At 36.9% G+C, this 15,088-nt stretch overlaps 1 protein-coding gene across 1 annotated transcript; it reads left to right on the forward strand.

The window, feature by feature from the left end:
• The first annotated feature begins 184 nt into the window (after positions 1 to 184).
• Positions 185 to 9,821, forward strand: LOC123308311. The gene is made up of 3 exons (XM_044890916.1): positions 185 to 328; positions 659 to 1,171; positions 9,565 to 9,821. The coding sequence occupies exons 1-3, from the start codon at positions 320 to 322 to the stop codon at positions 9,781 to 9,783; spliced, it is 741 nt and encodes a 246-aa protein (XP_044746851.1). The 5' UTR covers positions 185 to 319; the 3' UTR covers positions 9,784 to 9,821.
• Positions 9,822 to 15,088: the final 5,267 nt, after the last annotated feature.

A 15,088-nucleotide genomic window follows, 5' to 3' on the forward strand; every position in this document is an offset into this window, starting at 1 on the left:
GAATTTCTTGCTGAAAATTCGCATATTGGGGTTTTGCACAATAAACTTTATTCCTGAAATATTTCCAGACCTCCGCAACTTATTTCGAATGGCACACCCAGTATATCTTACATCGTTAGCTAGCTGATATAATGCTCGATATCGTTTTCCTCTTTATGGTAATTATGCCATTCTCTTCCAGACAAGCGACGGTGAGGAAAAAACTAAGACCAATAGAACTTCTCCAACTTCCTCGAAGGTGAAGATCCAACCGCAAACGCAACTTGAGAGCCATATTTTAGGAGAGGAATCTTCGGTTGAAAGTGAAATCCGATCAAAAATGATGAAGGTAGATGATCGATTTCGGCATTCTACGTAGTGAGCTTCGCAGAAAATGTAACCAAATTCCATTCTTCTGACCTTTCGGACTCTTCACCAAGAAATAGTTTCATTTAGGTCTGAGATAAAATTGTTGCAGACTTTTCTGTATGACTCATTAAAAGAAGTTTATTGCTTCTACGCCCCTGGTTATTTGATGAAAATCTTTGCCATTTTGAATTTTTCCATTACGAAGTACTAAATCATTGCTTTTTGGACCTAAAAAATATCAGATGTTTATAAGAAGTTGGACAAGTCGATTTCAACAAACAAAATTTCGAATGGATTCGTCTTTTTGCAGATAGGGCAGATCCACCCTGATAAGAAAACTGGTTCATTTAGTAACTTATCGCTTGAAACACCACGTCATATTGAATTCATCGGCGTTCACCAGAAGAACAGGAAGAAAACCACCAATTCCATCGATACATCATCGGAAGACGAGAAACGTCCGACGAGAAAACAGAGGAAAAAATACAAGAGCACCATTTCCACGAAGACGTCGAAACAAGATGTATCCGGGAACATGAAGGAGAGAAAATCGATCTTGAAAGCGGACTCTGGTAGCAGCATTCTCACGGACGTCAAACAAATGCAAGAAAAGGTAGTCGTGCCGCCGCTGGATCTGAAATCGCTGGAAACCAGGACTACGAGTTATCCATCGAGAGATCCATACAATGTTAGCTATGGATCGACGCCGGAAAAGACTAAAAGAGCTACGCCAAGAAAAACTAGAAAATTCCGTAGAACAAATAAAACAGAGAAACGTTTGAAAGGAGGTGCAAATATTCCTATGTCTGCGATCGAGAGAGAGGTGAGAAATATTAATAGAGCAATTCCATTTTGACAAGGAACCGTTGCTAAATTTAAAAAAATCATAAAAGTTCTTCCAATATCCACCAGAAGCATCCAAAATGAAATTTTTTTAGTTCCAACGCTAACAGCTTTCCTTATAATGTTGTAATTATACTTTCGTTTTTGATTTAAAAGCTGGATGTTACGGATTAGTTCGTTAAATTCTCTGATAGTCTAAGATCCCACTGCAGAATTACTACGTTCATTACGTATAGAGACAAACATACATTTTCACATACGTTTATGGATAGGAGAATACACTGATAACACGGCAGCCTGTCAAAAGTGGCCGCAAGTAATTTTAATTAAATTAATGTTAATCAATATTCCAAGATAAATTTCGTTCACTCCGTTTTGCAGGTAACATTTCGATGTATTTCTACATTCATGACGTACACGGATGTTTTTGATATCAAATTAAAGCTAATTTTTTTTCGAATAGGATGATGTATGGTCTGCCATCTGTTAAAATAGGGAGAAATAAAGTAAGAGAGAGTTAGACTCATTTCGCACCATCGGGTTCTTACCCGATGTTTCGAATTATATCTACTGATATTATGGGATCTTTCACACATGTTCCGGTTTAGTTTCGCACTGGAAAACAAGCAGATTGCACTTTCGGCGGCGCTTATCGACACGAGATTCGAGAGCTTGATGTGCCCACCGTACGGATAAAACCCGATGAATAATTTTTCATTCGGTTGTTTTCCGGTAAAAACCCGTGGTGTGAAAGGAATCTTAGGGTTCCCAACAGTGCATCTAAATTATTCGTATATTATAACCACGTGTTGGAGCTCGTTGTACACAACGCTGTTGATATTATTTATGTAATCACCCTTCGTCGGGCGCTATACGAATATTGAGAGTTCGGGCGCAATGCATATAATAGATTCTAATAAGAATAAGGTCCGAATAAATTAATATCGAAACATAAGAAGAATTTTTTTAAAAGATGATAAGTCTCACCAAAGTTCACTGGACGATTTATCATGTTCAACAAGATGTATGCAGCAAAAGAGAATGATGAAAAAATCAAAGGGTTTGTTTCAACCCACATTTTATCGTTTTGGAAGTTATTAAAACAAAGTAGTCAGGAGATGTGCGAGCATTTCAATGAATACTTCAGTAAAATAGGAGAAAATTACGCTAAAAAAATATCTGTGCCAAACGATTTCACAGAAAAAAACAAATATGTAGATAAAACATTCTTCTTGCTACCAACCAATAAAGAAGAGGTAGTGAAAACTATAAAAAGTCTCAAATCGAAAAAATCAGGCGGACATGATGGTATAAGAGCAGAAACTTTAAAGGAGATACAAGGGGAAATATCTGAGCCACTTACTTACATAATAAATAAGATCTTTGAAAAGGCCCGTTTCCCAAATATACTGAAATTAGGAGTAGTTAAACCCTTATTCAAAGGTGGTGATAGAAGTCGTATGGCAAACTATAGACCAATTACTCTAATTTCCAATATAGCTAAAATCCTTGAAAGATTGATAAAGGTTCGAATGGAGGCTTTCTTGAACAAAAATGATATCATATCAGGAAATCAGTTCGGGTTTCGATCAGGTATGTCGACCGAAGACGCTATACAGAAAGCAACAGCGAAAATATATGAAAACATGGACAAAAATATTCCAACTCTGGCAATTGTAATAGATCTGGCAAAAGCATTCGATACCGTCACCCATGACAAGCTGTTAGAGAAACTCGAAAGGTATGGTTTTCGAGGTAAAATGCTGGATCTCCTTGAAAGTTACTTGTCGGATAGAACTCAAATAGTGAATTTAAATGATAAATACAGCAAGAAATGTCAGATTAACTATGGAGTGCCACAGGGAACTGTGCTCGGACCGCTTTTGTTCATTCTGTATTTGAATGATATCTTCGAAATGGACAGTGGAGGACAGATTATTGGTTTCGCGGATGACTTGCTGATTTTGTTTCAAGATGAAACATGGGAAAGCCTGAAAAGACAAGCATCAAATGAATTTAAGGAGCTGGTTAAATGGTTTAGGATAAATAAACTTACAGTTAATACAAGCAAGACTAAATACCTAACATTTGCCTCAAATAGAAAAGGAACTCCGAATTTAGGAGATTTAGAAATAGATCCTCAAATGAATATTGCGAAAACACAGGCAACAAAATATCTAGGAATAATTATCGATGAAAACCTCAGATGGGATGAACATACGTCATATATCTCGAGAAAACTGAGAGGCATCCTTTATAGATTCAAATTCATAAAAGAAAGCATAAATTCTGTTGAACACCTAAAAATGATATATGATGCATTAGTAGTTCCTCAGCTCACATATGGTATAATAGGATGGGGGGGTGTTCTAGACCGGCACAAAAAAAGTATTGATACACTACAAAAATGTATACTAAAAGTTATGTACGGAAAAAGAATCACATTCTCTAGTGAGAAAATATTCCAGATATCTAAAGCACTTGACTTAAGATTAATCTTTGCTCACAAAATCCTCATCAATATTCAGAAAAATAAAATTTCCATCACAAAGAGAGAACATAAATACCCAACTAGAGCAGAAGAAAATAACTACATAACAAAGAGAGCAGAAAAAAGAATTGGACAGAGGTGTAGTTCATATTTAGCTCCAAGAATATACTCCGTTATACCGGAAGATATAAAAAAAATCAAAAATAAATCTAAATTCAGTAAAGATGTAAAGAGATGGATGATTGAAGGAAATCGAGATTTCATAAACAATATGATAAATTCCAGGACCGGATGATTGAAGCCGAAGAGGATAATAAAACCGATTAAGACGAGAAAATGGAAAGGAAAGAGGAAAAATTCACATGAAAAATCACTAACTCAGACAAATATTTCTTATAGCGAGTCAAGGCACCAAATAAAGTCAAAGTTTTATTAAACAGAAATCATAAATAAACGTAATTTATATCAGTTAGGTATTAATATAAAAAAAAAATAAGACAAAATTATTGTTAACTTGTTCATAACCGTATAGAATAAGATTTATTTTTTGCTGTACACAGTCGTTCACCTCCGAGTGAATACTCCACAGCTGTAATTTCGGGTTTATCTGTAATGCGTTGCTGAATAAACTCTATTCTAAAAGGTGCTACGGACGATTTTCGTCAATTCGATGCGGAGAATAAATGATTGGCTTCTTCTGGATGGTGCCCTGAAACCAACATGATTTCTGGGAAGTTCATTTCCGATACAAGTAGAAAATGTATTATGTAATTGAGCTGAAACACTTTCAGATGATGAAAAAAACTCTGATTGCGACGACGATAGTGACAACTGCGATTGTGAAAGCAGCGAGGAATCGGACTTGGACTAGAAAATGTAATACACTGATATAAAATATAACTTGATTCAAGAGACTGACTTCGAAGAAACACGCAAAAAAAAATTCTTCAGATTTAATTACATTTGCACTTGATGAATAAATTATTTTTTATTATAAAATAAATCTCTTTACTTTAAGTTTTTTCATGATATTCATTACGTAATTATAATTTTGTAAATGTTAAGTCGGCTGGCATCCACCATCCTCATCTAACAAGTGGCGTTGCGCGCCATCTCTTTCACTTTATTTCAGATATCTCGCTATTTTAACAGATGGCAGACCTAACTTGCGGCCATTTTTTCACAGGCAGCCATACATCATCCTATTCGAAAAAAAGTTAGCTTTAATTTGATATCAAAAACATCCGTGTACGTCATGAACGTAGAAATACATCGAAATGTTACCTGCTTACACCTGGCTGCGAGGTAGTTGCGGCCGAGTGTGCAACGGCAGCTATGGATTTTAGTATTCTTTACATGCATTGCTATGATGTGGATGATATTTTATTTCAAAACGGAGTGAACGAAATTTCTCTTGGAATATTGATTAACATTAATTTAATTAAAATTACTTGCGGCCACTTTTGACAGGCTGCGGTGTTATCAGCGTATTCTCCTATCCATAAACGTATGTAAAAATGTGTGTTTGTCTCTGTACTCTCTATACGTAATGAACGTAGTAATTCTGCAGCGGGATCTCGTATGAGATGACTAAATGAATGTGAGTTTTTGATCAGTTTCCTCTCGCTCTAAACATCTCGTACCTCTCTCGTACATGTTTCTCCACCATGTTTCAATAGTCCCTCCTGCATGTTATGAATCCATCATCACGTAAAAATGCACCTCGCACTCTATTATCACAACAAAAAACAGAGTAAAGTCAGTCTTTTCAATTTTTTACACAGTTCACTAATTGCAAACACAATTCACTCAATCAACAAATCTTTACTCTCTATCCAAATCTAATCTAAAACAATATGGCCAACGGCCAACGACTAACGTTAAACGTTCCAATTTCCAACAAAGTACAGACCTTTCGGGCATAATAATGGGCAATAACGTACTCTACCGAATCGTACCTTCCCACACTGGACGCATTACAAAAACTGTGCAGTTATTGTATATCAAATACAGCATTTTCAGACTTCAGAATTGAAAAATGGAGAATTATCAATGTTGAAACTTTGCAGTAACTCTATATCAAATTCTGCATTTTTGAAATGAAGAATTGTAAATACAGAAACTGTACAGTAACTGTATATCTAATACTTCGTTCTTAAAATGCAGAATTATCAATGCAGAAACTGTGCAGTCACTGCATATCAAAAACTGCATTTTCGAAATGAGGAATTATCAATAGAGAAAGTGTTCGGTAACTACATAAAATACTGCATATTTTCTTTGCAGAAAAATCAATACAGAAACTGTGCTTTAACTAAATATCAAATACTGCATTTTTAAATGCAGAATTATAAATACGGAAACTGTGCAGTCACTGTATATCAACTACTTCATTTTTTTTAAAGAAATATCAATACAGAAACTGTGCAGTCACTGTATGTCAAACACTGCATTTTTAAAATGCAGGTGTAATAAATCGGAATACGAGATTCCGAATAAATTTGGCATAATTCGAAGAGGTATCGCTCGAATTTTTTATACATTGTTGCAGCCGTGCTGCAGAGGCATTTTATTATGCGGAAATATGATAGTTTGAGGCGCTTGAGATCAGACGGTATTAAGTAGCGGGAATTTAAATAATAACCTGACCGATAAGAGTTGAAAATGTTTTTCATGACAATCAGTAAGGAGATCTTTAATTGATTTTAATATCCGGTAATAGGGACTTCGGAACAAGCGAAAATGGTTAGTCATGTAGATTGAGAAAGATTTATTAGTCTGGTGACCCTGAGAGGAAACCAGTTCTCAGAATTCGAAGTAGCCGAAATTTTCTTGTAACCACCGAGCTTGGGAACGCTGATTTTTCAACTCAGCAAGAATGATCGTCCAATGATTTCGATTTTAGGACGTTTTGGTACCACCCATAGCGTGGGAGAGAAAGACCGGGGAAAAAGTACTTCGGAAAAAGATAGTCAGTCGGTCCGGGGAGCGTGATCAAGAATAATACCCCTTTAAGTCGGTCCGGGGACGACTTAAAAATATCGAAAATATACCCCTTCGAGTCGGTACGGATATTGAGAGGAATTATAAGTCATTGTAGAGTCAGTCATTAAGGAAAGAGAAAAGGGACTTAGAATAAATAGGTTTTCACGAAGTAAGATAAAGGTCTAGGTAGATCACGGAATAGAATCGGAGACTCGGTCGGCTCATAGATATTTGGAAAGTTCAGTATAAAGAAAAGTCCAGTCGCCGATTTGTGCGGGTAAAGTCTGGTGTCGAAAAGTTTTTCATCGGCAGCGTCACACAAATAGCAGTCGCAGAAAAGGTAGAAAGTTCCAATTTTTATATTCGTCCAGATTCTTGAAAGCTCCTCTATAATTCATTGATTAGGTATTGATTAATATTGCGCGTTAAGTGGGAAGTTGAATTTTAACCCAAGATTTTGATTATGAAAGTATGTTTTATTGTTTTGCGCTTATTTGCATGTGTTTAAGAAATTGAAGATTTTTGTTGGTCGTCTTGGACCGAGTACGTATTTGTAGAGAAGTTCCAATTTTTTTTTTTTTTTTTCCAATAGATTTATTTGTTAAAGTTTTTCATGAGTTTCATTTAAACTACTCCTCAGAAATAATATCAACTTCAAGACATGTCCTTCGTGCGACAGGCCGGATCCACACATTTTTTCCCCTTTCGAGGGCCTTCTTATTGTGTATTTAACATCTTAAAAATAATCACCCCATGATCAGTGGAAAGCCGCTCTTCCATTGATCAAGATACGGGGTGCATTATTACACAGGATTATCGATACAGAAAATATACAGTTACTGTATTTCAAATGCATTTTTGAAATGCAGAATTATCATTACAGAAACTGTGCAGTTTCAGTACAGTCATTTCTGTGCTGCATTCTGGTGGCACTTATAGTGTAGTATCTGTACAGCTCCTGTATATTGTGTTTGTTGGGTACTTCATCAATTGTAGAAGCATTTAAACTCCTGACTTGTTCTCCAACAGGCGCGGATCAGCTTTCATAACAATTTTGTATTAATCGGATTGCAGTTTTGAAAAACGAACATTCATTGTGTTGACTGACGATAAAAAGTTTTAAGCTGTTCCATAATCGGTACCTTTATTGAAAAATTGTAATCACAACATTGATCTACTTCTTGTGCTGAATCGCTCATAACGTAAATCTGCAAAAATCTATTGTCTGCGTTTGTTGGTGGCAACAATTAATGATTAATTAAGCCTCATGCGCTTTGAATACCTGCGAACTTGTGCAGCTTGCCTAGTGACATCTGGGCAGATACCAGGTGGCAAAGGAAACTAAAAAGAAGTGTTACTTATTTTCACATGGCTGATTTTTATATATGTTTTGAAGAATATTACTCTGAAGTTATATTATAAGTGACAGACAATTTCCATGGGCCAAAACTCTTGCCAGACGCTTTGAAGCTGCAAAAAAAAATGAATTTTAGTTATTTTCACATGTCTGATATTGAAATACGTCATCGGAGTAACTATAAAAAAGTTATATTTCATCATTCACAAAGTTGAAAGTTGAAAGATTCTTCTGCAACATATGGTATAAGAAACATCGTGCTATCACTACTTTCATCAGATTCCTCCCAATTTTCACGAGCAAGTTGTATATTGATTAGGGCGTTTGGTCAGGAAATTTCATCTTTTTTTAATGAGCACATTATAACCGAAACGCGGAGGGCTGATGTTTCATTCCAAAGATTCAAGATCATAAAACTATCATGAAATCAAAAAACTATTCATCTCCCATAAGATATCCAAAAACATGGTGTATGCACTGATTAGATTTTGTTTTTCCCGCTTCGAAAATAAGAGATAAGTTTCGTTTTTCCCACTGTAGGTAGCGCCGTTTAGGAATTGACAGTTGTCAAATAATATTTGAAAATAATTTGAATCCATTACTACGACTTGCGAATGTGCTGTATTTATAAGCGATTATTTGTGTGTGAAAATGTATTACTTTCGATAAAGGTCGTACAACATTCATTTATTGAACATGTCGTTCAGTTTTCTGTATGGACAATCAACAACTACAGCTAAGAATTCGGTGTTGTTCGACTATCGCCCTTTGTTGTTGGAAATTGAGGCAGAGCCAAATCAGATGAACATTCGGGACGGATAGAGCTAACAGTTTCATGGCAAATTCAGCAATATTGAAGCAATAAAGGAACTGTATTGAAAATACGTAATGTGAATTGTGAGCATGTATTAAGAAACAGAAATATGTTAATCCGTTCGAGTCTGTTCTTCAAATATTCTTCACAAGTATAGTAAAAATTGCGTTTCAGTCAACTGAATATATTGAATATTTCGTCAATCAACTGTGTTTTATTGAAATCATATTGAATTGCTTTCCTCACGATTACAATTTGTCAAACAAAAATTATCTCGAAAAAAGATAGAAGTACTCCTTCGAATCCTTCTATAGTGTTGAAATATCTGCAAATTCGTTTTTACAACGAAAATACAAGTGTAAATCACAAATTTTCGTTAACGGCTAATTTTTTGATGGATCAGGAACACAGAGATGACTGTAATCTGTGATCGATATAAACGCAGAACAAAATGAAGCGAGAGAGTATCATTAGATTTTCTTTCGTAGAACAAGGATAGAACATGGTGGCGCCGCCACGAAACGAATCTCTTATTTTCGATTTAGTCTAATGTCATTTCATTCAAAAATTGACGAGTGCATACACCATATTTTTAGACATCTTAATCTCCCATCATTCAGTTTCCGCGACGTCAATCAAGATCATTTTGACGTTAAAAATAATATTCAAAAACTGTAGTCAGTTTTTCACTTATTTTCGATAGTATCGTTTATTTTTTCATTGCAGAAATTCCGGCGAGAGAATTCAGAACTTTTCGAAGCTCCTTCATGCCAACCGACAGGAAGCCAAGAATTATCTTCCCCGCTCTATCCGTTCCAGAGCAACTTGCATAGTTCGGAGTCCGCATTATTTTCCAGTTTCGAGCGGAGCGATTCAACAAAATTAGATTTGAGATATTTCGAATCATCCGATACATCGTTTTCGCCCATCGTTTCAGGTGAATGAAAGATTCGATGTTATACGTTTATTTATTCCTGAATTCTTTATTCTTTTAGGTGGTCGAAAATCGACTTCGTTTGGGAGCGTTTCAGACGATATAAAAATTAAAAATTTGTACGGTTTAGAAGAATATCCAGTTTCGATGAGTACCGAAGTAAGCACGGCCCAACCAACTATCGAAAAATCCCATTCCATCATCAAATCCAACGATAGTTTATCGAGCAAGAAGAGCGTCCGCATATCCGAAACCTTCGAAGATATGGAAGAAACTTCAGACGAGGAAGGAGAAACGGATGCCAGTAGCGATTTGAGCATAAGCGTCCAAGAGAACATACTGGGGATTCCAAGGAACAAATCGAAGAAAAAACAGAAGATCGACTGGAAACACGAGAGGGAAATCAGATCGGAAATCGCAGATATTGAACCACCCGAAGAGAAAGTTGAAAATAAGGTGGAGGAAAGCGTAGGACAAGAGGTAGAAGAAACTGAAAACATCCCTAAGATAGAATCCAACAACGGTAATACTAAAAAACCTACAAGTAACCACAAGCAGAACAGTTCATCGCACGAGGTGAAGGATTCAACGGAACAAGTCGAGAATCTACCGAATCACAGTCATAACGCTTCGGGACAAACTGATCAATTGGACGCCGCCGAGAAATTCGTAATTTCCGAGGACGACTCGAGATTAGCCGAGTATAGGAGCGCGAGGAAATGCCGTTGCTGTAAGTGCAAGGAGAAGCTGCCCATAGTCCATCACAGTTCTGGCGACGATCCGAATAGGAAGATTTTGTTGCAGACCGGAGTGGACAGCTGCACCCAAACCTCCATAGACCGTTCGGATCGGAGTTCGCAGATCGAGTTCGTGTCCAAAACCACTAAAGACAGTTTTTCGAGCGGCGTATCTAATAAGAGCGTGTCGGTTAGGTGCAAATTGAAGGGCGATGTGAGCTCGAACTACATGCAAAAACCGGAGAAACACTGCTCGTGCAGCGTGTGCTCCCGGAGGAGATCCGAAGAGGATCGTTCGGTGCTTCAGAAAGATAGTTTCTGCGATAACCCTTGCGTTCGTATGGAGACGGAGACGACGAACACTCAGTCTCAGAAAAAATGCAGTTTGCCACGGAGAAAAACCATCGGCACCGTTTGTAAGCCTCAAACGCGCGATCAGGTTTGTCTCGCGAAAAAACCCTATGGAAGAAGTGAGGAGATGTTTCCTTGTGAACGTTTAAGAGACGCTATGCTGTCCCGGCAAGGAAGCAACGAATCTGTATCGTCCAACGATGAAAGTTACAGGGATAGATTGGGTCTTCCTTATCAAGACAATGATGAATACAAAAGGTTAGTCAGGGAGTTGGAGGAGAAGCTAGTGGCCAGAAACAGGGAGAGGGTGAGGAAGACGATGAAAGAATTCGAAAAATGTAGCACTCGAAATCAAAACTTAAGGAAACCAATACTTTACGACGATAGCTCTTGTGGCGAAGAACCGATACTCACGAAAATAGTCCATTTGAAAACTAGCGATGCGGAAAACAAGAACGTTGAGAGACTGAGAGCTCCATCGGTATCACCCAGGAGAAGATGCGCGGTGAAAGAGGTCAACACGGTTGAAACCATGCAGAAAGAAATGGAAACTATGGTTCACAGGGTTCCACCAAGGCCTCCCAAATATTACTACGAAAGAGATCCCATACACTGGCAGATGGACACCAACTCTGGCGAATGGTACCGAGTTTCAGACGTGAATATTTGCGATCCTTACGATACTTACGAGCCAGAGCCGAGGTATTCGCAGCCGGTTCCGATGAGCAGGAGGAGGATGATGGAACGGTTTGAGGAAGAACCACACTGTGAGGATTGCGATGATTTGAATAGACGTTACGGTCATAGGTACAATATATTGTCTTGTCCACGACACAGGTTGGATCGACTTCCACCAAGGCATCGTAAAAGATGATCCATTTATGGTGTTCTGTTTGACATTTATGAAATGTTCCTTGGTTAGTTGGTAATGAATTAAACTATTATTAATTGAGGAGGTTTTTTCTATAGGATTCTAATGTATGAGAGAATTTCCTTCACTACCAGGGTTAATCTCGATGTTATTATGACCTTAGCTTTGCTATCTTCACCCTTCTATCCATAAGGAACATTAAATGATCCCACATATCTCAGATATCAAAAGGTTTAAGCTCTGGAACTCAAAAGAGATAATATGATTTTCTCAAAAATTCGTTTTTAAACCAAGACACGTGTTTCTTCATCTTCAGATGGGTGGAGGTAAACTGTATTTTGGTGATAATCATATAATCTCTTTTTAGTTCTATTATGGATTCTCATCAAGTATCGGCCACCACAATTCAAGGATCAAGCTGTGTTGGAGTGCTTTCCCAGTTTTCGGGCTCATGGCGGTGGTTAGATCCTGGCTGAGCCTTGGCTTCGGTCATGATTCCTCCTCGTCTCCTTGGTGTCGGTTAGGTTCTTAAACTACCTGAGCTTGTGGATGGACAAAGGCGATACGTCAAATTGCAACAATTACAAGGGCACATGGTTGCTTAGTGTGGCCGGTAAAATTCTCTCGAAGATTATGGCTACTCGTCTGATTGCACTCTTAGAAAAGCTATTACCTGAATCCCAGTGCGGCTTTCGACCAAATCGAGGTACGGTGGACCTAACTTTTACACTGCGACAGCTACAAGAGAAGGCCCGTAAACAACAATCAAGGATCTATACAGCCTACATCGATTTAAGTAAGGCCTTCGACTCGGTGAATCGTAGAGCGCTATGGAAAATCATGGGACGCCTTGGAGTACCCGAAAAATTCTTAGCAGTGTGTAAAAGCCTCCAACCAATAACACTGCTAGAATACAGCATAATGGCTCTACAACCGATCATTTCTCAATCAACTCTGGAATAAAAAAAGGCTGCGTGTAAGCGCCTTTACTGTTCAATATTTCCGCCATAGCTGTCTAGACTCTAGACAATTGCTGACATGAGTATGTGTCTAAGGCCCAGTTTCACAATCATTGGTAACCAGTGGTGGTTTGTTAACCACTACCTTTGAGTTAACTCAAGGTAAGATGCTCGTTTCACAACAAAAAAATTAGTGATGGTTATTTGACCATCGGTTAAAAAATTTTTCTGAGGATTGGTAATGTTTTTCGTGTACGATAGATCAACCTTTGGGTTATTTATGAGTTAAATTTCGTATTTCTGTGAAACAAGAACTTCAGAATATAGAAATTGTTATGAATATTACAGCAAACCAATAAAACGTATGCGTACCGTACGGATGTTTGTTTGATGTTCTATGCCGATTTGAGTTTCATAATTAAGGCCCAGTTTCACAATCATTGGTAACCTGTGGTGGTTTATTGACCACTACCTTTGAGTTAACCCAAGGTTTAAAAAGATGCTTGTTTCACAACAAAAAAATGAATGATGGTTATTTGACCATCGGTTAAAAAATTTCTCTGAGGATTGGTAATGTTTTTCGTGTACGATAGATCAACGTTTGGGTTATTTATGAGTGAAATTTCGTATTTCTGTGAAACAAGAACTTCAGAATATAGAAATTGTTATGAATATTACAGCAAACCAATAAAACGTATGCGTACCGTACGGATGTTTGTTTGATGTTCTATGCCGATTTGAGTTTCATAATTAAGGCCCAGTTTCACAATCATTGGTAACCTGTGGTGGTTTATTGACCACTACCTTTGAGTTAACCCAAGGTTTAAAAAGATGCTTATTTCACAACAAAAAAATGAGTGATGGTTTTTTGACCATCGGTTAAAATTTTTTCTGAGGGTTGGTAATGTTTTTCGTGTACGATAGATCTACTTTTGGGTTATTTATTACTGACATTTCGTATTTCTGTGAAACAAGAACTTAAGAATATAGAAATTGTTATGAGTATGACAGAAAACGAATAAAACGTATGAGCACCGTACGAATGTTTGATGTTTTGTGCCAATATGAGTTTCATAATTGCCTAGAGGTTATTTCTCGTTTGGATTTTGATTTGAGTGAAGCTGAAGCGTTCGTTTTTTCTTGTGCGAAATAAGAAAAAACAGTGTAACTGTGCTGGACCAAAAGAAATTATTAGTTTATTGAAAAATTCAAACAAAATTGAGTTTTGCATTCATAACTTAAAGTTCCTTAAATAGTTTATAACTATCTAGGTGTTTTCCTCAACAATTCTTCAAAAGCCTATTTTTATTGATTATTTATTTAAGTTTGAATTGAGATGCTAGATGAGATCTATTTGAAAAATTCCAATTTCACCACTCTAATTCAACATATTTGCATAATAACTATCCATAAGATTCAGTCTAGGTCTTCTAGTTCTAGTATTTGACAATAATTCTTGATCCCCTGTAGGGGGCATAGCAACATTTTGATATGAATTCATGGCTTCTTCTTCTCCTCATGAAGGAGGTTGTCCTTCATTTTCATTACAAGTTATGTTATGTAAAAAAACTGTAGACTTAATCATCATCACTGCATCTATACTTTTAATATTCTCATTGAAGGAGCTGAGATTCTTCGATTCCAACTGCCTTCCTTTCCACTGTGTTTCTGACTCTACAGAAGGAATCCAGGTCGACATATTACTCAAAATAATTCCTCCTAGCTCCAAATATTCTGGGCCTCACTATTTCCTCATCACTACTATGAGTATTCACATCATAATCGTCCACGATAATCGTAAATAATAACTAATAAACACCCAATACATGTGAAACGTTTCCTAACCAGTAATTTCGAAGAAATGCTGACTTGCCTCTGACAGAACTCAAAGTATGTTATCTATGCAGAAAAGCATACGCCACGAAACTTCTATGTCCAGGCAACTCATAGTTAACTCATGAAATTTTCGGGGTTAAGTCAACCACAAGTTTACTTTAGGTCAAACGATAAACCACACTTTGTGAAACAGAATTTTTGATTTCACCACTGCTCACTACATAACTTTGGGTTAACCATATATTGTGAAACTGGGCCTAAAGGTTATTTTTCCTTTAGATTTTCGTTTTTGATTTAAGTGAAGCTGAAGCGGTAAATACTCTTCGTTTTTTCTTGTGCGAAATAAGGAAAAAAAGTGCCACCGTGCTGGACCAGAAGAAATTATTAGTTTATCGAAAAATTTAAACAAAATTAAGTTTTGCATTTATAACTTAAAGTTCCTGAAACAATTTATATCTATCTATGTCGTGTTTTCCTCAACAATTCTTCAAAAGCCTATTTTTATTGATTATTCAACTTTGAATTGAAACGCATGATCTATTTCAAAAATTTCATCACTCCA

The sequence above is a fragment of the Coccinella septempunctata genome, chromosome 2, assembly GCF_907165205.1.
Source record: "Coccinella septempunctata chromosome 2, icCocSept1.1, whole genome shotgun sequence".
In the NCBI taxonomy this organism is placed as follows: domain Eukaryota; kingdom Metazoa; phylum Arthropoda; class Insecta; order Coleoptera; family Coccinellidae; genus Coccinella; species Coccinella septempunctata.